Here is a 23,836-nt window from a genome sequence, read left to right on the forward strand (position 1 = left end):
TTTTTACCGCATTATTATTTTACACTTGAGTGGTGTAGCGTGACTGGTTCGTCGCTTGGAACTGCGACGTCATGTTGATGTACCAGTGGTGTAGCGTGACTGGTTCGTCGTGTGAAACAACGACGTCATGTTGCTGATGTACCGTCGGGAGTCGCGCCAACTATCGTGTATTTTGTGACCACATTCACCTCAGACACTGTGAGGTGTTCCGCTTTGAAGGTGGACATTGATATTTGGCTTTTGGGCTGGGTCAACCACAAATGGTGCAGTACGACAGCGTTGTGGGATTGCCATAGCGTAATCAATTACGGACATTTGATTTATGGTGAATGTGTTGTTTGTGAGTAAGTGTCCATTCGGCGATGTACAATACCATGCATTCCATGACGGCAGGATTTTCGCACCCGCAATCAGGGCGTTCGAATGATTACCAGTATCCAGGAACAAAACGAACCAGTGCTGGCGAAGATGCGTAATGGCAGATGCGTGGTCAGTAAACAGCTGAATGGGATACTTATCTGAGCGTCGGCCAGGCCTCGTTAGGCGGAGCTAGCAGCGCCGGGGGCCTATGTATTTTATAGGGGCGGAGGAACAGTGCCCAACTCGAGCGGAGCGGACGCGGGGCTGGCGACGCTGCCGCAGCACACTACAGAGCGCACAGCCGATGCCAGGGTGGGTCAGTTTGGCTACTGCGATCCAAACGCGGCGTCTGACAGTTGTCAGTTTCGCCGAAGCTTTCTGCTCCCTGTTGAATGGGCGGCAAGTGTGTCGACGAGGCAGCTCCAACGGGCCGTCGTTTCTACACAAGTCGCGTGGCATGACTCAAACAGTACAGGTGGTGCGACTACTAGGGCCGGATGAACGTCGCGATTTTGTGTCCCCTTAAGCTATTGTAATGTGGGGTAAATATTGTATTAGTTTTCAGCACGATTTGATCAATCACTTGTACAATGCTGGCCCCAGGCTGACCTGGAGTGGTGGCTCTAAGTCAATCAGCGCACCAACAGGCTATCAACCACACCACGCCTGGGCGGAAACGTTGCACAAAGGCTCGCCATCCAGACAGTCGATCACGGGGATAATGATTGTCTTTTCGAAAGCAGCAAGCGCAAACAAAGGAAGATGAAACGCATAGCAGAAAGTCATCACTCAGTAGTGGCGTTGGTTTATCATCTACAACACCCTGCATTGAACTGCTGCAAAATAAGCACGGCATACGCAATCGGTACTACATCAATAACATAACGTGCTAGTGATTGCAATGCTTTCTGGCAGTTCATTCAACGTTTGTTAAAACAGCCCCTTTGAGCGTCACAGTCATAAAGCCATCGCCTCCCCGCGGATAAAATACGGCAGCACTGTCAAACAGTGGCGCGTCCGCGGTTTTTTTGCGACCGTGGCACACCGACACACAACACGAAACAAATGGAATGACGAGGCTGACTGATCTTGCCACCTGCACTGGCAGTGGTTGACACCGGCAAGCAGTACCACAGCTCACGCACTGGGCGGCGACGCTGCTAGACGTTGGCCTGCCGCCGCCAGTAGGCCAGCTCCTGTGGACTGAGTGGCGAGCTCTGGCCGAGCGGGCCGCTCGCTGGCCTCGACCCATCGGCGCTGGCCGAGGACGGGTACGGCTGGGGCTCGTGCCGGCCCGGGTACGACTCGACCGGCCCGTAGTTGTACTCGGGCGCGTACGACGGGTGGTCGTACCGGCCCGGATACGACTGTGACGGGTGGTGGTTGTACTGCGCCGAATAAGTCTGGGAGGTTTGGTGGTTGTGCAGTGATACATACGAGTGGGCGGCTCGGTGGTTGTGATGGGCCGAATGCGACTGAGACGGTTGGTGGCTGTGCTGAGCTGAATATGACTGCGAGGCTTGGTGGTTGTGCTGCGCCTGATACGACTGCGACGGTTGGTGGTTGTGCTGGGCCAGGTACGACTCGTCGCCGTACTGAGTCCGATACAACTGGCTGCCGTGCTGAGTCTGGTACGACTGGGGCGCGACAGATCCGTTTTGCGCCGAATAAGACTGAGACATTTGGTGGCCGTGCTGGGTCGGATAAGACTGAGACATTTGGTGGCCGTCCTCGGCCGGATAAGCCTGGGAGGTGTGGTGGCCGTACTGGGGCTGGTATTGCTGGGACTGCTGGTGGCCCCGCGGGGCCGGCTGCTGGCCGTGCTGGCCCGGGTACGGCTGGGACAGCGCCGATGAGGAGCGGGCCGTGCCGCCCGCTGAGGACGGCGTCAGCGAGGACGGTGCAGACTGCTCGGGCATCTCCTGCAACATGGCCAGAGAGGCGTCGAGCGCGTCAGAGCGGTTTGAGGCGTGCCACTGCTCCGCTGACACGGACAGCCGGCCTCCCCAGCAACATGTGCCAGCCCCCCCCCCCCCAGCTCGGGGGCTGCCATGGTGCTCACCGGGAGCAGCGGGCCGCCTCGGCGGACCAGCAGGCGGACGGTGGCACCACCCCGCCGGATTAGTTCGATCGCCTCGCCGTGTGTCAGGTCCTTCGTGCTGGTCTCGTTTATCTCCAGAATCTGGTCACCCACCTGGGAACACAATCATCAAGTGCGGAACAACTTTCGCGTTAGTCGCAGCTCACGGGAAAGTGAATTAGCTGTCGTATCGTATCTGAACTGACACCATATGCTTTTTGGTATTGATGAAAACCCTTTTATCTAAGATACGAACGCATATGTATGCAATCTTTACACGGTTTAGCCAATAATTTTGGCTACGACCAGCACCGGCATTGGTTATCACTTGTCATTCACTTCATTTGCATCTTCTGCTTGACCTCAGACGGCGAAACAGGCCGACCCGATCCACCTTTGGCACCCTTCCTCCCACTAAAATCATGCCGTCCACTGCGTGTCTGTCACGCACCCTCAGCCTGCCATCCAGCGCGGCCGGCCCGTCCTCGGCGATCCTCAGCACGAACAGGCCCATGTGCTGGAACTCTCGGCCGCCTCGGATCGAGAAGCCGAACCCCTGCGGACCTCGCTGGAACTGCATGGCGTGAAGGTCGTACTCGCCGGCTGGTCCGTCCCCGACCGGGTACTCCTCGTCCTGGATACCCGAGAGTCACGGCTCAGCACCAGAGAAAGGTGCCATTTGTCCCCAGCTGGTCAGCCGGTCTGAGGTCACTTGGGCGACATGCGCTCTGGGCTAGGGGTGGTCTCTTTGTCAAGCCGGTTTTTTTGCTGCCTCTGTTTATCACCAGGTGACAGATAATTATTGGTAACTTATTATGAAAATAAAACGAAGAGCGTGACATGATAAGATCAGACCATTGACACCACTCATCGGCTCATAACAAGGCAGCGTCCGGCACCGTCCTCGCTACACAGTTAGAGCGTCGCGCACACCGTCCATCCCCAGGCGGTAGGTGCGCCGCCGCCCACCTTCTGCGGCGTGGATGTGGTGCTGGACGAGTCGTCAGCCGGCGGTCCCAGCGTCAGCAGCACACGGTAGCCGCCGTCTTTGATCAACGCTACCACCTGGTCGTGGTGCATGCCCGCTATGGGCGTGTCGTGCACGGCCAGCACGCGGTCGCCGACGAAGAGACGGCCGCAGCGGTCGGCCGGGCTGCCCTCCAGCACGCGGCCGATGGTGGCGCCCGAGCGGCCGGCCGACGAGATGATGACGAAGCCGAAGCCCTCGCCCTGGCGGCGTGTGACGGCCACCTGGCGCGGGTAGGTGAGATGGGCCGGCGCAGCGCGCGCTCGGCCCGGCGGCGACAGCAAGCGACGCACGTTCAGCTGCCGACGGGGAGGCGAACTTAGTTCAGCTGCCGACGGGGAAGGAGATCTTAGTTCAGCTGCCGACGGGGAAGGAAAATTTAGTTCAGCTGCCGACGGGGAAGGGGGCCTTAGTTCGGCTGCCGACGGGGAAGGGGGCCTTATTTCAACTGCCGACGGGAAGGAGACCTTAGTTCACCTGCCGACGGGGAAGGGGTCTTAGTTCAGCTGCCGACGGGGAGGGGACCTTTGTTCAGCTGCCGACGGGGAGGGGGTCATAGTCAATCGGAGATACTTAGGGAACTGAATACACGCCTAGAAACGATGCATCTAACTACGAAATATGGTTATGAATATCAATTAACACGTCAGTCTGAGAAACGCCAGGGAACTGAATGTACGCCAGGCAAACAAACACTTCGGTACGGGCATGATAATGAGAATTAATGCATACTCATTAAAACCTGATAGACTAGGGTAATAGGCACTAGTTCCATCAGGAGCCTGTGTGAGATATATGTGCATCTCACAATGAGCCAGTGGCACCTACAGTTCACATATCCTCATGGGAGGTCTCCATGGGAGCCCTGCGCTGAGGGCAGGCCCGCTCCGCTGATGACACTGTCTCCATGAGAGCCCTGCGCTGAGGGCAGACCCGTTCCGCTGATGACCACTGACCTGGACCCGGCCGTTGCTGGCCGCCTGGTTGACCAGATGGACGGCGTAGTGGTGGGAGGAGCCGATCACCAGCTGGCCATCGACTGAGACGATCTCGTCGCCCGTTCGCAGCCGGCCGTCCAGGTCGGCCGCACCGCCCGGCACAATGTGCCCGATGGAAACCTGGCCCGCCGCGCCGCCGTCAGCACCAAACCGCGGCGCCGACTGACACTCATCACGTGGGTCCACGGTTACTTAAGAAAATTCGTATGGCGTGATGCGCCGTCCACACAGGTAACACGGAACCATGTGACTCAAACACAAGGGACACGGTTCAATATGTATCGTTTGTTGTAAACACATTGAACACGATTCACTTCCTCTCAGCTAATGTCGAAGGCTCTTGCTGCTAATACCGCGTGGCCTCGAGGCAATGGACTGGACTGTTGGATACCAAGTGACAATCGGCCTAGCCATTGATCGCGCCTGAACTCGCCGTTAACATCTGAAAACCCACTTTTGCTGCCCGCGCACCCTACCCGCGCAATCGGCGCCTCCCCCTCCCCCTCAGCGGACCGGCATCGGGGTTCACCTGAGAGCCCTCCTCGGTGCCGCCGACGATGCGGAAGCCGAATCCGGTCTCCAGGCGCAGTAGGGTGACGGCCGTCTCCACCCACTGGCCGGCACCCGGTGACGGCCGCTGCACGCGCAGCACCGACGACGGCGCCGGCAGCTCCTGCTCGAAGCTGGTGCTCTGCTTGCGCCGCTGGCGGGGCCCGGGCCCGCCACATAGCTGGTGGGAGGCTGGCGAGCGCTCGTGGCCGGGGAAGGGCGCGGCCCGCTCGGCGCCGTCGGCCGGCTGAGAGCCGCGCCGGCCCTGCGGCGGCTCGGCCCAGCCGTCGCCGTGCGGCGGGCCAGCCGCCCACTGCAGCCGTCCGCCGCCCACCGGCGGGTGGGCGCCCTGACCGTCGCCGCGCGGTGCCACGGCCCGGTACGTCTGGTCACCGCCGTACTCGGGATACGCCGCGCCGTACTGCTCCGCCGGCGCGTGCGGCCGGTACTCGCCGACGTCACCGCGGCCCGAGTACGGCTCGGTGGGCCGGTACAGCGGCGCCAGCTGGCCGCCGTCCGTGTCCGTGGACGGTGTGCGTGCCCGGCCCGGCTCGCCCGGGTACGGCGCGGAGGCGGCACTCTGGCTGCGCTGGTGGCCGCTGCGGGTACCCGGCCGGCGCAAGTACGACTTGGAAGAGCTGTGCGAGCCGCCCCGCTGTACGGTGACGTTGGACTCCTGATATACGGGGCAGTCCTTCAGCACCTGCCGAGCAGGTGAGGGTCTGGTGAACTTCATACTATGCTGGATACGTGTCATTCGCACCTACACGGGGATGGGTAAGTCAATGTCCTCTGACGTGCAGCACGGCCAAGTTGCACCTGAACGGGATGCTCGGCATAACCAGGTCAACCAACAGCAAACTCCGCGCTGGCACATGCAGTAAATGGTCTACATGCTTGCGGTCAGCATACTATATTTATGTATAACACGCAATGTTCTCCTGGCACGACAAGCACCTTTTAACACGCACCCGGGTGGCCGGCTAGATACCCTTCGCTCGCGTGGGGGGAGGGGGGGGGGGTCAATTTGAGCACCTGAGATGTCGGGAACTAAGAAAGCTAGATACATCAACCTTACAGAGTGTGTTGATCTGCACGTGAACTTACGTAGGATAAAGTTTCAGGTTCCTAGGTAATGACCTTCGGACCAAAGAACGCCAAACAAGGTCAAGTTCCAGGTTGGCCTCCAAAGTGCCTCCAGAACTCAGATAACCGCTTCTAAGCAAAAGGTCACATTCTCATTCGAGGTCAGTGGCCTTGCTTGACCTCTTGACGGTAAGGTGACCAAAATCATTCAAGATTGCTTGGAGTTTTGCGTTGACTAAGCAGCAAAGATTGCGCTAGGCAGTAAGTTCCTAAAACAAAATGTTGACCTGAGTCATTTTAGGTCAATGACCTATTCTGACCTCTAAGAAGTTCATGGAAGATGTATAATGCGGTTCCTGCTATCAATAAACTGGACATGAGCACCAGAAATGATCCCATACAGCAAGCCCTAGAATAACAAAACAGGTTGGTTTTGACCCTGGTGTGACCTTCATACCTGACCTAAGGTCAATGTAATTTTCTTATTGAACTGTTGTGTTGCCTGAGAAAGTATCTCAGAGATGTATGACTTCGTCTAACGCTCCGTTACTGGGTCAGGTTGAGGGATTCCCTAGAAATTGCCTTCGCTGAAACCATGGCCTGACTTTCACCTGCCATAGGCCAGCAACCTCACAAGGTACGGCTAAATTTTTGATGCCAAATGATCCGCTATTCAGTTGTCTACAACTATGCAAAATATGGCGCGGCTACGCCGCGCCGTTCGGAAACCATTCTGGAAAAAATTTCGGGGTGCAACTTGCCCCCTCCACCCCAGCGCGTGTTAATGTTTGGGGCTTCAAGCGACCGCTTTTACTTCGATGTCCTTATCGCTTCCACACATTCGCCACCCGCCAGTGTATATTACTCCGGCGCTAACCTGCCCGCAGGCGGAACATCCAGGAGCCTACCTGTACCACATCCGTGTGCGCCATGGCCTTGATCTGGATGTCGTTGATTTGCACCAAGATGTCACCTTCCTGCAGGTCCTTGCACCGACCACGGTCCAGGATCTTCTTCACCTTCTGGCCGCGAAAGGAGTCGGCAACCGTGAAGCCGAAGCCAGCGTCTCCCTTCACGATCGGCACGGTGAGGAAGCGTGGCTTTGGAGCTGTCGGCGGCACGGTGTCTGCAACGCGGACATGACGTCATACTGCAGTGTGTGGACCGTGTGTGGGCAAGGCTGGTGACCGCCAGCTGAGCATCGCCAACGCGGACATGACGTCATATTGCAGTGCGTGGACCGTGTGTGGGCAAGGCTAGTGACCGCCAGCTGAGCATCGCCAACGCGGACATGACGTCATACTGCAGTGTGTGGACCGTGTGTGGGCAAGGCTGGTGACCGCCAGCTGAGCATCGCCAACGCGGACATGACGTCATACTGCAGTGTGTGGACCGTGTGTGGGCAAGGCTGGTGACCACCAGCTGAGCATCGCCAACGACTGAACGCTTACATCAGCCACAGGCCACAGCAAACCCTTGTTTAATCTGAGGACATGCCGACGACCGGGTGTTTGACTCAGCTCACGTGACCAGGTGTCCCACTCAGCACGTCTGCAGTCTTACCTGTAGCGCGTAAGGCTGTCCCGCCTCCCGCCAGCGCCCCCCCCCCCCCCTCCCTCCCATCGGGCCGGCGGTAGCGCGGCCGGGACTCGCCTGTCGAGAGCAGGTCGACCGAGCTGGGCCGGTGGACGGGCCGCGGCGGCTCGGCGCCGCTCAGGTCCGGCATCGACTTGGACGTGTCTGCGCTGCGGTCGGAGCCGGGCGGCGAGCCTGGCCGCCGGCCGCCGCCCCGCTCTACCGAGCCCTGCGGCCGGGGCGGCGGGCCCGCGTCTGCCAGCGCGGCGCCAGAACACGTGACGTCACGCCGGGCGTCACACCGAGGCACGGGCTGATGCGACGGAGAGCCAGGGACGCCGCTCGGACAGCTGACGTCACGTGTCCCATAGCACATGCACAAGCCCGTGTGATGCAACCTGAACAATTCGCCGAGAATCCCACAGCAGCCGATAACTGTGACGTCACAGCGACGTCATCAAATACCCGTCCCCTCTGCGGTTTTGGGCGCCCCGATCACATTGCAAGGCAGACCCGTTGGGCGCCGGGGGAGGGCACGGCCTGACCGCGTGGACCGCCTCCGCGGCACGGCCTGACCGCGCGGACCGCCTCCGCGGCACGGCCTGACCGCGCGGACCGCCTCCGCGGCACGGCCTGACCGCGTGGACCGCCTCCACGGCACGGCCTGACCGCGCGGACCGCCTCCGCGGCACGGCCTGACCGCGCGGACCGCCTCCGCGGCAGCACACCCCCGTCGTTCCACTGACCGGCAGCGTTGACGGCCACCGTGCTGACGATCTCTGTGCTGGGGTCGTCCGGGTCGAAGGGCAGCGGGTAGCCGCGGCACACCTCCAGCTGCACCAGCTCGCCGGCGCCGATCGTCTGGAACATGTGCACCATGTCCTGGTGCGTGTAGCCCAGCACGCACTGGCCGTTGACATACACCAGTACGTCACCTGCAACGAGGGAGCCGGTGGGAGTGAGGCCCGTGGTACGCGGAGTGTCCGGCGGAGTGCGGTGAATGTCGCTTTGACTCCACTGGGACACCGCACCGCACCGCACGCTAAGGTCGGAAGATGGCGCAGATACTTGGCGTCATTGACACAGGGTTCTCAACGGGGTTCAACACAGGCAGTGTGGCAGCTAGCATCGCTCATATCAGCTCCACACGGCAAAAACTTTGTTTAAAGTAAATGTAATCAAAATCCTTCAGCATAAGTATCTCAATGCTGCAGAGACACAGTCAGTCTTCCAACTAACCAAAAGCCAAACGCGAGATGCAGAGACGAAATCCACTCAGGTGATAAGCGCCATGATGCGCAGCCGACGTCGCTACGCTCCATCCAAGTTCCATTTGCGCCCAGACGTCGGGAAGGGCACCACCAGACGCCAGCCAGCCCGGCGGGACGTTTACATCACAGTCTGATCACCACAGCCAGCGCTGGCCTCACCGGTCTGCAACTGTCCGTCCAGCCACGCGGGGCCCTGCGGCACCAGTGACTTGATCTGCAGCAACTCCTCCTCCTCGTCATCGTCGCCGCCCACAATGGTGAATCCGAGGCCTTGTGGCGACTTGCAGAGCGTGGTGCGCAGCATCCGACCACTTAGCTCAGACGGGTGCCGCCTGAAGAGGGGCGGCCGCTCGTCTGCCGACCAGCCTGTGTTACCGTCGGCGGGTCAGCGACACGGGCGGAAGGACCCAGCCGCCTGCACCGACGGACGCCTGGCTCCGTTCGTCGGAGCCAGCGTACGTCGTGACCTGTGCATCTGGTTAGACATGAGGCACGCAATCTGTGACCAGCAGGCACGGCGAGCTGCAGACGTGGACCAGTGAGCACCGAGACGTTTGTTCTGGGGCAAGTGGACGTTATTTGCCAGCAAGTTAGGTCTGAGGGATAAATACACGTCTGTTTAGTCCGATTCTCCATAGCTGCTGATCCGCGAACTATCCAAGTGGTCATTAATGACTACGTGGATGCGAAGAAACTTCAATATAGACTCAAGCCGAAATATTCACTTGATCTGCGGGCATCAATGTGCATGTCAGCGGCATATTTGGAAGGAGACGTTTCGCCTCCACCACGCGCAAGACAAACACTACGCCGAACAAAGGCACCGAACAGGTTAGTCGACGTCCATCACCCCACCGACCGCCAGCCAGCCCAGGCTCCGGTGCCGCCGCCTCAAGGACGCAGAGTCAGAGCGAAAGCGGTGTTAGAAAAGCATTCAAAGGTGGTATCGAAGCGAGCGGGCGGGTGGCGAGCGGTGTGCAACAGCTGTACCTCTGGGGCCGACGCCGGGAGCGGGGCTCGCCGATCGCACCCGCTCCTCGTCCGCTGCGCCAGGGAAGCGGTGCGGAATCGGGTGGAAGGAGGGCCGGGCCTGCGGCAGGCCGGCGCTAGCGCCGCGCTCGGCCGCCGCCGCCGCCGCGCCGGCCGCCGGGCGGCGGTGACCCGGCGAGTCGGTGCGCACGCGCGCCGGACACGCTAGGTGTGACGTCAGATCGGTGTGTCCGAACACCGGGTCACGCGGCACGGACATGGCCTGAGAGCCGGACACCGGGTTGGACAGGCTCCTGCCGTGCCAGACGGCCGGCGCCCGGCTCAGCTGCAGAGAGGCGTGGCGCGCGTGCTGCGGCTGCTCACCGGCGCCGTCACGCGGCGGCGGCGAGAAGCGCGAGTCGTCCGCCTGCTCGCGAGATGCCGCGCCGTCCGGGGAGGCCGGGCGGAAGGCGGCGAGCTGCGAGCTGGCCGCTATGTCCGGCAGCGAGTAGCCGACGTAGGCCGGCGTGCGCAGGTACTCGGCCGGACTGGTGACGAACGCGGCCGGCACCTGCTCGTCGCTCAACCGCCGCTCGAAGTGCACGTTCTGGTACTTGGTCCGTCGTGGGAAAACGGGCCGAGCGAAGCGCGGCACGATCGTCTGGCCGAGCGTGGGCATCTGGCCGGCGCGCCACACGGCCGGGTCGCTGGCGCTGTGCGCGTGCGACACCGCCAGCTGGAACGGCCGCTCCAGCGTGAAGGCGGCCTTGGGAAGGGTGGGCGTGGAGGTGGCCGAGGGGAACGACTCGGAGAGGGAGCGGGATGAGAGGCGCTGCGTGTGCCGCGACGGCTTCTTGCGCGGCCGCGTGTACACGTGGCGAGCGTACACCGGCGCCAGCGAGTCGCTCTTCTCTGCGCCCAGGCAGGGGAGGCAGGGGAGCAGAGAGCGGCCTGCAGACACGACAGCGGGTCACAACCGCGAGCCGCCGGCGCAGCCTTCCAAGGCGGCCTGACGGACCAGCCCGCCACCTCGGCTCACAGAGACGCCGAGGGGCGCCACCAGGCCCAGCCACTGATGTCGGCTATCCCTAAGGTGAATGCAAAGAGGACCCCAGACACAACGGGCTGAGATGGAAAAAGAACAGACGGGCCGAAACGAAATCAGACCACACAAACCAGACCAAAATAGCTATGACGATGCAAACGCAAACTCCACACGGCAAACGAGAACGCCAGTAACGGCACAGACCGGGCAAGCAACCGAAACACAGAGCCCTCAGACCAAACAGACAAGACAGCGAGAACCATGCGCGATGCAAGAGAGCCCATACGTGAGAGTGCACCGGCACAGAGAGAGTGCACCATGAGAGTGCAACGGAACAGAGCGGGATGATACCTGCCGCTTGGCGACGCTGGCCGCTGCCCTGCGGCCACTCACTGCTGCCGCGCCGGGCCGGCTGGGAGGCGCCGCCGGACTCTGGTGAGCCATCCGAGCCCTCGGCCGACAGCTGGGCCTCCTGAGGCCGCTTCTGACGCGGCAAGGTGCTGCTCTCGCTGGCGCCGGCCGCGCCGTCTGGCCGAGACGGCCCGGTGTCGACTGAAACGGAGATGACAACGGCTGCAGCAGGCACCACAGAGGCAACGGCTGCTGCAGGCACCACAGAGGCATGCTCAAGGACGTTGCAGACACTTTGCTGCAGATGCATTACATATAATACCGCAGATACCGCACGAACAACGGTCGGCAACAGTCGCGATAATGGGCGGGAGCAAAAGCGAAAAAACAGCATTCCGTCAGCAGTTAGGACTGGCGGGCGGTATCAACGAACAGCCGTGCCAGTGAATGGAACAGTGGCGGCCTTAACAAGTAGCGACAGAGGCCATCAGTGAGACCAACACTGGGTGATATCCAAGGAGACAGGCAGAATGTGAGCGCAGCCGAGAGCTGCTGCCCTCGTCTGCGGGCCTGGTGACACCTGACCAACACCGGGTGATATCCAAGGAGACAGGCAGAATGTGAGCGCAGCCGAGAGCTGCTGCCCTCGTCTGCGGGCCTGGTCACACCTACCGCCCCGGTCCTGCTGCAGCCGCCGCTTGGCCTCGTGCACCGGGTTCTCGTACTGGGTGCGCCGGTTGACGTGGTCGATGTAGTACGTGCCGTAGGTGACGTCGTCAATGCGCTCCCAACCGTAGGGAAGCTCGTGGTCCTCACATTCGGCCAGCGACTTCTTCTGCACGCGCGCTAGCCGGGGATCCAGCCAGTGGGACGTGCCCGTCTCGTGGCTGTGTTAAGTGGGCGAGGTGTTAGTCGGACAGGACGCGGCTGTCCACCACAGTCCGGCGGACCTTACGTGCACCACGCAGCGGCACATCTCAGGGGTTCAGTGCACGATTACGGGAAAACATTTCCACCGTGTGGAAGACGGTGTGTGTCTTAGCACGAGTAAAGTCGCAGGCAGTACGTTCCAGTTCGTAATGCACTTGGGTGAGTTTTAACTATGCTACCAGCAGTTTACAGAATCACGTTCATGGCATGTGAAACACTACTGAACACGAAACGCATGCGAATGTATAAATCACTAGTCAGCACTAACGAGCAAAATGAAAACCAAGCAGACAATAGTGCTTTCGTGACTCATTTCAAACATCTGATTTTTCCAGCTACAGCGTTGTTGTAACAGGTTTCCCATCTCAGCGGCAGTTATGCCGCCCATAAACTGCGTACACTCTTTTGCCATTTTCAACACCATCTCGTCCTGGTTACACATTGACTAGCTTGGATGAGCCTCCTGCCCTGTTACACCGTGTTTAGCGTGAAGTACTGAAATGGTAACATCCGATACGCCCTTAATTGAGCTAGAAATGTAAAACAAACAAGAGGCGTATTCCTTCTTATGAGAGGAGCCCAAACATAACTTGTAAGCCACGCGAGAGCGCAACGTTACGCTGTGCCCGACCTCCCTTCACTCCCTGCTTCCACGTCCGTTACTACCCCCTCCCCCTCATAACGATGTGCTGTGCCCGACCTCCCCTCACTCCCTGGTTACACTCCGTTACCCCCCCCCCCCCCCCCCTGTAAGGAGGCCTCCAAGGAGCATGCTTCAAAACGTAAAGGGATGTGTGGACGACCCCGTGTAGGTTGGTTCAGGCATTCTCAGCTGCGGTACAAATGGACTAAAATTGCTGGCAATGAGCCAGATGTGATCTGCATTTTTTTGTAAACCAAGCGAAGCACGCACAGAATCAAGTTTTCATGTTGCGGTAATACGCATGAAATCTGACAGGGCATCTAATTTCTTTTGAAGCATTCGGCATCGCAAACAGGGCTTGGTGTTAGTCAACGTTAGACATCACCGGTGAATTACCCACAAAACATGTGTGCTGACCAGGCCAAGAGCATCGCAAGCAGCCGGAATGGGTCAAAGGACCATGACCGCGAAAATGACGGACAGTTCAAAGTTTGCACCACCTGCACCACCCTAACTGTGGTGCAGCCGGCAGAAGTTTGCACCAGCCTGACTGTAATGCAGCCAGCAGAAGTTTGCACCAGCCTAACTGTGGTGCAGCCGGCAGAAGTTTGCACCACCCTAACTGTAGCGCAGCCGGCAGCTAATGTTTGCACCACCCTAACTGTAGTGCAGCCGGCAGCTAATTATGGATTCGTTCAAGAAGCGAGTTTTGGTTCCTACCACCACCCCATGCTGGACGCACCCATGAGTCTAACAGCATAGCCATACGAAACAAGATTCCAATCCGAGAAAGAGAGCGCGGGTGAGCTGGGGTGAGCTGTGTGTCGTTGATCACCCACTTGATGAAGTATCTCTCGCCGCGCTCTGTGTAGGCCTTCTGCCAGCCGTCGGGCAGCGGGCCCAGGTCGGAGGAGGCCGCCGGCTCAGTCGACTGCCAGGCCGGCTCCGGGCCCTCCCAGCCGTTGGTCTCCGGTCGACTGGCGTGGGCCGGCGCAGACCGGTACTCTGGCGCTGCAGGCAGTCACACCGCCGACCACTCAGACGGGTTTCGGCTCAGGACGGCTCGTCGACGCCACCATGTCTACCCCTGCCCAGCTACTGGCCGTCACAGCAGCTCTAAATAGCTCTGCTCCGGCTGCGAACGTGGCTAGAGGCCATAGAGCGGACTTAGGACAGTCGACCACACTGATCTACAGTTGCCCCAGAGCAAGACGTAGGCTCTACGGTAGCTTCAGAGTGCCTGCAGCCTCTCCATCAGATGTACGCTGTTGCGCAGCAGGCAGGCGCACTGCCGCCTGGTGCGGCCTGTAGCCAGCGTCTCGTCGGCCTGAGGGGCGCGTCTGCCCGGGCCGCCCCAGCCACGGCCGGGCCGCCGCGTACCCTGGTAGGCGGCCGGCAGTGCGCCCTGCGCCGCCATGGCCGCCTCGGTGGAGCGGTTCCGTCGCCGCTTGCCCTCGGCGCTCGGGTGCTGGCCTGGCAGCAGTGTGTCGTCGCTCACGCTCGGCCTCGCCGGCGCCGGCTCCGACGCTGGCCGCGGCGTGCCATAGCGGTGACCTGGGGCGCGCGGCGAGCGTTGTCACCCGGGCCCCGGGTGCCGCAGAGGGCCGCCACCAGCGTCGCCACTCGGACAAACACCGAGCGGGCTCCATGGCCTGCACTGAGCATATACGGCCACCCACTCAAAACAGATTAAGCATGCTAGGCCGAGGTGCCGAACCAATACCAAACACTGATACTGTCGGTACAAAGCGACTGGATGGAGTGAAGATCGACAGCACTACACCTTTTTCAAGGTGCGATTGACACACAAATGCTGCATTTGAAATAGCCTTCACAGGCCTGATAACGCGCAAGAATATCTGGGGAGGATACCCAACATAGACGATTCTGCGATTCATGCTAATAATGGTTCATGGCTAGTGGTTTGTAAGTTAAGTCAGCATGCAGCGCCCATGTAAATCAAATGCAGGCTGGTTCATGGCGTGCTAGCACCCAACACCCGGTTAAAACATGCAGCAAATATCGATACCGGCGACGCGGTCCATTGGTGATAGGCATGTAGCGGTATTTCAAACAGAACACATCATTCAGGTAATGACACGCGACGGCATACCACTTATAGAGTTTGCGCGTCACTAAAGGTGGATGTTTGTAATTCCCTCCCCCCTAAGCACTTAAAGAAAAAGATGCCGCGGATGTGCTGTATTAGCATATACTGCAGCACCTACCGTGTTCCGGCTTGCGCTGGCCGCTCCGCCGTGGCAGCGGGACGGGGCTCTCCGTGGCGGCCGTCGAGGCGGCTCCGCGGCGCTCCTTCACCGTCCGGTCTAGGTACTGCTGCCAGTGCTGGCGGATCCTCTGCCGGCGATTGTCGAAGCTGCCCGGCCCGCCAGGGCCTGGCGACACCCGCTGCTCACCAGGAGATCCATCTGCTCGCTGCTGATGCTGATGATGATGCTGCTCTCCCCGCTCCACAGTCGATCGAGCTGCCGGCTCAACGCCCGTTCGCCGCTCGTCCGGCTCAGCGGCGTGTCGCTGGTCTGCCACGTTACTGCGCCGTCCTGCTGTCTCTGGATCGTTGTGCGGCAGAAGCTCCCGCGGCTCGCTGCTACGCCGCTGATCGCCTGAACCGATACTCCGCCGCTCCGCGCCATTCTGGGACCCGCGCAGCAGCCGCACTGAGCCGGCTGGGCTGCTGGAGCGGGAGCGTGAGCGTGAGCGGGAGCGGGAGGCGCCCCGCTCGCCGTCGGAGGCGTGCCTCCGCCGCGCCGCCGCCCGGTCCGCGGCCCGCTGCCGCGCCGCCCGCCGGCCCCCCGCACACCCGGCCATACCCTGCAAGTCGAACCCACCGGCCGGCGCTGGCGCCAGTGGGCGGCTGTGTTCAGCGCTCCGAGCCGACGGACGGAACGCCACCGGCCACACTGGCACGAACGTGCTGTTCTTCGCCTGGAACTCGTAGTCGAGTCGATCGATGGGGATGTCCCGACGAAGGTCATGTACCGACTGAAACACGGGCTGGTGGCGATGCAGCGCGCCGTTTCCGGCGTGATCGTGGACTGAGAGGTCCCCATGCGAGGCGCTGCGCCACGGTCGCGACCCCGGCAGCGGGCCCAGCACACGCTGCGGGGGGAATGTGCGCACCCGGACACCTGAGCTCGACGAGGCTACCGACGAGTCGGAGGTGAAGGACGCGTCGCTGTTAGCAATCACGCCGGAGCTCAGCGAAGGGGGCGCTCGGCGGTATGTGGCCGAGGCGGCCAGTGATTGGCCGTGCTTAGCGGTGGTGCTGCTCGCCGAGTCTCGTGATTGGCCGCGTTTCGCTGCTGCATCGCTGACCGGGTTTGCCACGAACACACTATCCGCCGAATAAGAGCGGCTCAGCCCAGCCGCGACACCTCGAACAGAAGACGGAAGGATGTCCGGTGCTTCCAGTGAGCCGCTGCGGTCCGCGCGGCTCGCACCGGTCTCCTTCTCACCCTCTCGAGAGAAGGACACCTTCCGCCACAGTTTAGCAAGCCGCTTTCTGGAAGAGGCCAGGGCCTTCGCGCCTGGTCTCCTGGTCGCTGCTGTCTTCCGGTGGTCTCTGTCGGCAGCCAGTTCTAGCTCGTTGGGAAGAGAGAGCGTCCTCGCCAGATTACTCTCGCCGTCGGGCGCCGCAGCCGCGCCATCCGTCGCAGGGGTCCCGTCCCTCTCCACCTCTTCTTCGTTCGGGATGTAGCGCTTCACTGAGGTCTCACGGTCTGCGCAGCAGCCGTCCTCCGCGGCCGGCCGAGCCTGGCTGCTGTGTGAATGCCGCTCCAGCGCAGGGTTGTCGGCTCCAGTCATTTGACCAGAACTTGATCCGGAAGCCGTCCTCCGACCGACGGACTTAGCTGGCTCACTGCCGGACTGCCTCCTGTCCAGGCCGGTGCCGCCGACCCCGGCCAGGCCCAGCTTCCTCCAGATGAGCAGCTGGTGGTGCGCGTAGATACTCGCCAGACACTGCTGGCAGCGGCAGGGCTGTTTGTGCTCGCTGCACGGCGGCACCGGCCGCTCGCCCTGCCGACCATCCACGGCGCACAGGCGCCGCCACGTCCGGCAGTCTCGGCACTGGCAGATGTTGTCCACATGGCCGGCCGCCGCCTCTCCACCTGCTGCGACAGCCCCTCTCTCGGAGGCGCTGCTGCTGGAGAGAACGTCAAAGGGCGCGGTCGCCTTCCGCGCGGGCGCCTCGTCAGCGGCTGGCGCGGCGACACGACGACCCGCCGCTGCAGGCTGGTGGCCGCCAGACCGGTGCCTTGCCTGGGGTGCCACCGGCCGGTCCGAGTCCAGGGAGGACGCGACCGAGGAGCGGCGCGAGGCACGCTCGCTGCTCGAGCTGGGCGCAATGGCCCGCACGCGGCCCACGTTGAGCGGCACTTGCGACCACGACAGTTTGACGTGGCCGCCGCGGCGCGGCCGGACGTTCGACATGGCCGCCGGCGGAGGGCGACGACTGGCCCCGCCGCGCCGCTCTCGGCCGCCACCCCTGACACCAGCCGGCTGTCTCCCGCCGGCGCCGGCGCCGGCGGCGGCGCTGTCCTCGTTAGGGACGGCGACGAAAAGAGGCGTTGCGGCCCGTTCCGGCGTGGGCGGTACCGGCGTGCCGTAGAACGTGCCTAAAACCAGCCACCAAAACGATCATGCTCCGACGTTAGTAGTGGGTAGGCGTTAAGAAGGAAGGGACAATGGAGCCTCATGCGGATGGACCAGTGATCAAAGTAGAAGTGAAAGGTATAAAAGGAGGCAAAATGTGGCGAGAGCTTGCTTTGTTCGGGATGTTATTGTTAAAGCATGCACCATCCACCAGCAGGCTGCACCTGACCCCAGCATAGCATGTGCCGCGACTCACTCAAAATATTCCTCGCGTGTCACCTCAAGTCGTTGACAGTTTCTGCGGCAGGCCAAACGCGCCACCATGCGTCAACACAACGCTAGTCCGTGGATGGAAGCACTCAGGTCAGAAGCTATGCCTTACCTTCGTGCCCTCCACTCTCTAGAAGCTATGCCTCACCTTCGTACACTCCGCTCTCTAGAAGCTATGCCTCACCTTCGTACACTCCGCTCTCTAGAAGATTGCCGGATCTCTCCAAGTCTCTGAACTCTTCTACACTAAGAAACGTATAATCAACGCCCGGAACCTGAAAGCAGCGCAAGTAGAGGTACCGTCAGACAAAAATACAGGCTTCGCATGGGACGCCGATGTAAAAATGCATAGCATGCCTTACGGTAACCAGCGGGGCAAACACAGGTTGAAGATTGGAGACGGGTACAGTAGACAAGTGCACAGTGTCAGGGGTGTGTCTCAAATGTGCTGCTCTTATCTTCCCGAAGGGTCGGGGTGATGGGTGTATTGCACATGTGTAGTGGGTACAGCACTTAACTGCCTGACACCCTCTCGGCGGCTGGTGGAGACCATCATAGAAAACAAGCACAGGTGACCATACCGCTAGATTCCTCTTGTCGAGGTGTCGGGTTGCCACGCGCACAGTTTATAGGTACAGCCGTCCGCAGTACTCACCTCCCCCTCGCACGGAGGTCTAGTGGTGACCGGTACAGTTCACAGGCACAGCCGTCCGCGGTACTCACCTCCCCCTCGCGCGGAGGTCTAGTGGTGACGGGTACAGTGCGCAGGTACAGGTGATCCCGGATGGTGTTCTGAAGCTCGTGGTCCACCGAGCCCTTCGGAAACCGGCTGCTCAGGTATGACCTCAGGTCACCGGTCAGCGAGTCTGCCAACAACACGAAACATGCCGCTTGTTGGTTGGCATTTCGCAGGCATCAAAAACAAGCTCGGCTCAGCGCCAGATCCGTGCATAGTGACTGACGCTGATCCGAAAATCACACCGTCAGCTCCAATACACCGCAGTACCAGCCAAGGCAAAGCTGGAACACAAGCGGAGCAAATGCCGCGCTGGGAACATCCCCTCAGCAACGCCAGCGGGCTCGGCGGGATCAGGCCGACCGCCGGAGAGTTGTGGGCCGCAGCGCCCCGCCTCCCCGAGCCAAGCCGGGCTCACCAGAGGCCCCACAGAGCGGAGCCCCGGAGCCCGACACCGCCCTGAGCCGTCCGCACACGCAAGGCCGGCGGGCGGAGCAGATCTGACGGCGCGGCCGCGGCGTGTTGGCCGGGCTGCCCGGGTCCAGAGACGGACGCCGTTAAAGAGTGGGGTGCTGAGCAGGCGTGCCCAGGCACACCCCGCGGTGACCACGCCGGGTCCAGAGACGGACGCTGTTGGAGGGTAGGGTGCTGAGCAGGCGTGTCCGGGCACACCCTGCGGTGCCCACTCCGGGATGCCAAAGGTTTACAGCGGGCCGCCGTCCACAGCACGCGCTAACCGGCGGGAATGTCCATGGAAACCAGCACTGCCGCCTTCCCTGGATGGTTGTTAAAGTCGACTAATTTGACCAGGCCCTTCCTTTGTGGTCTGATCAGTTTTTCATCCCTTCTCTTCGTTGAAACAATTATCTCATTCAGTCATATTAGGGTGCTCAGCACAGGGGATGGTGTCAGTCTAAGCTGCCGCCTCGGCGGCCACTAGACCTGCGCTGTGCGGGGACTCAAGTCTGGCTGTGCCGGACTGCAGCAGGATTCAAGTGCACCGGCTGCTCGCTGTGGGCCGGCGTCAACCCCTCCGTAAACATACGCCCTATCGCACGAGTGGCGTCGGCTCAATCACCAGCGATAGGCCGCACGGCGTGCCCGCGACCGGCCACACCGCACGACAGGGCGCGTGCCACCCACCGCCCACACCCGTCCGTCGCTGATGGTGCCGTCTTTGCAGCTGGTACCACGGTTCAGTTCCACGCTGTAACGATTTCACGATGTATGCGATTCGGCTCACCCTTTGTTGGACTAATGCCAAAGTCTCTTTCATTGCTCAAAGTTTTTGCCCGCAAATTGCTCGCGTTTTGGCACAAACAGTGCACTTGCAAGCATAACATTTTTCCCTTTTTTCTAAAGAATGTTGGCTTCTAGTCGGCGACTGCCAGGACCACGCTACTCAGCGATTGTATTGGTCCTGTTGGTCAGAGTGTTGCAGTACCTGACCAGGCAAGGAAGTGTTGCTTCAACAGCATGATGACTATTCACATCAACTAAATCCCGTCTTACATGGTCTCAGTTTATGCTACAATCGTAAACATTGTTCACAAATTACCTTCAATGCAGCGGTGTGGGAAACGATCCATATGCTTGTAAGTGTACAAGGGCGCATTTAAGTGTCCGTGTACCTGCTGGCGGGATTGAGCCAAGCTGGGTCGGCGGAATATAATCAGAGGGATCGGAATATAATCAGAGGGATACTGGAGGAAGCGGAGTCAATCGTGCCTCAGCTCCGACATTTTCCAAACAATTGAAACCAGGCTCTCTCGGGTGATCGGCGCTCGCAAGCACCGGGTTGTGCGTCTGAAAAAAAAAATATTTGACACAGTTACGCGTTCGTTTGAAATGTGCAGCTAACGAATGCAAACTCCGACTGATTTATTCACTCGTGTAACCAAAGTGTTCTTCATAATTAACCGCCAGTTCTAAATATTTATCCAGCGGTGGTCAGTTCCCCGAATCACCGCTGACGCGCACCGCTAACGGCTGCCGACGGCTGCCAGTCTGGGCCAGCCGCTAACGGCTGCTGACGGCTGCCAGTCTGGCACAGCCGTTAACGGCTGCCGAAGAAGGCTGCCAGTCTGGCACAGCCGCTAACGGCTGCCGAAGGCTGCCAGTCCGGCCCAGTCGCTAACGGCTGCCGACAGCAGCCAGCCCGGTCTGGCCGCTGTCGGCTGCCGACGGCTGTCAGTCTGGTCCAGCCGTCTGTTAGCGGGTCAGCTCAGATCGTTGGCGGCCGGTAGACCAGCACGTGACCGAGTGACGGACTCAGCCGTCAACAGACGCCACGATGACGTGTGGTGCCTCCGGCGCACGACAGCAGTGGCAGCCAGACGAGACGCTCACGTCCCGGCTCCCCTCCGCCCCGCACTCACCCTGAGAGGCACTCGCAAGCACGTGGGGCGGAAAGACGACGCGGTTCAATCCAGCCCTCTGCGAAGACAACCCTTCATCTCGGCGTCGCTGCACGCCGAACACTCGGGTGATCAGCATCTGGGTCTGGCGTTGGCTCTGGCCGCTCCGCGACACCGGCAACTTCGGCTCGTCATCGCTCACTGACACTGTCCGCCGCCACGGCCCCCAGCCGCCCCCACCGCCGCGGTCAATGGGCCCAGACTGGGCGGCAGCAGCACCTGGCGGGCCGGCGGCGGCCGCGGGACAGCCAGGCCAGGCAACGGTAGCCAGCCCGACCACCAGTGGCGCTCAACACTTGCTCGCGTCGCGCCAGGGTTGGGGACCACGGCGGCGGGCGCACGGCGCGCAGAGGAATGTGTAGTAAAACCTGTTTTGGCGGCGTCTCGAGACCGGTCCGGCAGTGGCCGGCGGCACCGGACCGGAGCGCCGGGAGGACGGAGACTACACCTGACCGGCACGCCGGGAGGACAGAGACACCACCGGGCCGGCACACCGGGAGGACGGAGGCCACACCGGACCGGCACGCCGGGAGGACGGAGACCACACCGGACCGGCACGCCGGGAGGACGGAGGCCCACACCGGACCCGCGCGCCGGGAGAATTGAGATCACACCGGACCGGCACGCCGGGAAGACTGAGGCCACACCGGACCGGCACACCGGGAGGACGGAGATTACCGTGGAGTGGCGTATGACAGGGATGTGAGCTATGACGACTGAATTTGACATATTTTTACACTTGTGACATGCTTGAGAGTGTCGGCCCCTGCTGGTGACATCGGGCTGCAGTAGCATCCGCCTCTAATGTACTGAGACGGATGCTACTGTCCCAGTACATTAGATACTGCAGAGTGCGGACGGCTGCTGTCTGTGCCCGGCTCCATCAAATCGTACTCTTTGTCAGTCAGATTCTCGTGTATGTATGTATGTGATCCTTTGTCTAGCCGACTCACTGTCGGTGCCGGGCTCTGACTCCGTGTCCCTGCGCAGCTCCGGCGAAGACAACGCGCTCTCGGAGGAGACGTCGCTGCCGAGACGGCGGCCCCACGGCGCCCGCTCCTCCAGGTCCGTTTGGCACACGATGGCGATGCGGGCCAGCAGAGCACATGTGGCCGGACCGGCGCCGCCGCCGCCGGCCAGCCACAGCTGGCGCAGACTCGATGCAGGCGACGCGGCGCCGCCGGCGTCGACGCGCGGCCGACGAGCGGCTCTCTCGGGCTGGTTGTCGTGGCTGTTTGGCGGACGCAGTCCACCGCCGGTCGAGAACTCGGCGGAGGTCAGCGGGTGCGCGCCCGAGCCGTCTGGGTCGCTCACTCCGCCGCTCCTCCGCCGATTTGACCTGGTGCACGCGCTCCCCGGTGCGCACACGGGCTCTTCGGGGCTGGCTGGCGGTCCGGGCGCGACGGCAAGCGCCGGTTCATGCCGCGCGGCGTTGATCGGTCGGCTGGTAACACCACTCGGCGAGAACGTGAGGTGTCCGCCGCCATCACCGCTGCCAGCTCTGACCGGCGGCTCGTCCGGCTCGTCCGGCCGGCGACACAGCGCCAGCTCGCGTTCCGTCAGCTCGTCCACCTCGCCCTGCACGTCTCCTTCGTTCTGGCGGCGCACTGTGATGACGATGCGGGGCACGCTGCGCTGGACGGGCACCGCCGCGCGCTGGCGTCGAGCCGCGAACAGGCCTGCACAAAGGGAGGGGCCGCGCGCCCTGCGCCGCGGCCGCCACAGCAGCAGTCCGGAGACGAGCGGCATCCCTCGGCGCCTGTCCGCCTCCTGGCCACCTCCTGACAATCTCCTAGCCGTCTCCTGACCGGCCCGGTCTAGCGAACGTCTGACGTTCAGCCCATCTGTTGCAGGGCTCCTGCTCACTCTCTGACTGCTGTCGGGTGCACCCTCGACAACTTCTCGCTCTCCTTTGGGCGCGGCTGATGCGTGCCGGTGCCGAGCTGCGCTGGTTGTCCGGATCCGGTCGGGGCCGTCGGAGACATCAGGCGCCGAGCGGTTGGCTACTCCGGTGGTCCAAGTTCAAGTCAAGCCAGGAACGCAGCGTCCAGAGGCAGACGCCCAGCGTTCGGCTGTTCCGTCGGTCCAGTCTCAGCTCCGGCAGCCGCTCGCCCTCTTTGTCAGTCAGTCGGCCACTCCGGAGGTCCGGACGGAGCCGGACCGGACGGACGGCACTCGACACTCTCGCCGGACGTATGATCGCCGGCCGTTCTGGCCGAACACGTGCCCTCACCGGTGACGACTGCGGCGCGCAGCGAGAAAGTCCGGCGGCGCGCGCGATGCCGTCAATTCACTTTCCACTCGCCCCCGCGCTGATTTCGCCGGGCGATTGGCATGACCACGGACAAGCAGGTATTGATGCCCCACATCTGGCGACTTGCTGCATGATGTCCAGCGTTGCCCAGTCGTTATACCGTTGACAGCGCGACTGCATCTTATGCAGTGAAAAAGGTTCACTGGCGTGATGTGTATGGCCAGACAACACTTCCACATCCAGCTAATCTGCTCTTGCACCACGATGCCACCAGGCCAACGCACAGTCCTCCTTACCTCCCCCAATCCATCCGACCAGGCCTGAGCACAACGCACAGACGCGCACGGAGGGCAGAGGGTGGTGGCGCGCGCCGCCGGAGCGGACAGCGGCGATCGACGCCCGCCCGCGCTCGGCCGCCACTGATACGCCGACGTTAGGGGCGCCGCCGACGCGGCAGGAGACACACTAACCCCGAATAAGCCACTTAGTGCGACACACCGCGGAAACGGGAACAGCGTGCGGCAGGCCGGCGGCGCTGTCCAGCCTGGCCAGCGCCCGCCACTCCAGTTCCCACAGCCCGGCGGGCCGGGCGCCGGGTGTCGCCGACGCCAGCGGCCGGCCGACGCCCGGCGTGAGGTCCTCCCGGCCAGCGGGCCGGGCG

At 61.6% G+C, this 23,836-nt stretch overlaps 1 protein-coding gene across 1 annotated transcript; it reads right to left on the reverse strand.

The window, feature by feature from the left end:
* Positions 1-902: 902 nt before the first annotated feature.
* Positions 903-23,573, reverse strand: LOC119112693 (membrane-associated guanylate kinase, WW and PDZ domain-containing protein 2). Its single transcript, XM_037236947.1, has 20 exons — positions 21,875-23,573; positions 18,492-18,634; positions 17,953-18,043; positions 14,265-14,438; positions 13,724-13,895; positions 11,984-12,198; positions 11,354-11,512; positions 10,175-10,866; positions 9,937-10,036; positions 9,106-9,300; positions 8,422-8,610; positions 7,754-7,930; positions 7,009-7,226; positions 5,385-5,717; positions 4,995-5,243; positions 4,424-4,585; positions 3,410-3,766; positions 2,892-3,074; positions 2,423-2,554; positions 903-2,282 (listed from the first exon to the last, which is right to left on the reverse strand). The coding sequence occupies exons 1-20, from the start codon at positions 22,668-22,670 to the stop codon at positions 1,521-1,523; spliced, it is 5,499 nt and encodes a 1,832-aa protein (XP_037092842.1). The 5' UTR covers positions 22,671-23,573; the 3' UTR covers positions 903-1,520.
* Between the last annotated feature and the right edge of the window lie 263 nt (positions 23,574-23,836).

This window comes from Pollicipes pollicipes, unplaced genomic scaffold, assembly GCF_011947565.3.
Source record: "Pollicipes pollicipes isolate AB1234 unplaced genomic scaffold, Ppol_2.1 Scaffold_7261;HRSCAF=8764_pilon_pilon_pilon, whole genome shotgun sequence".
Classification (NCBI taxonomy): Eukaryota; Metazoa; Arthropoda; class Thecostraca; order Pollicipedomorpha; family Pollicipedidae; genus Pollicipes; species Pollicipes pollicipes.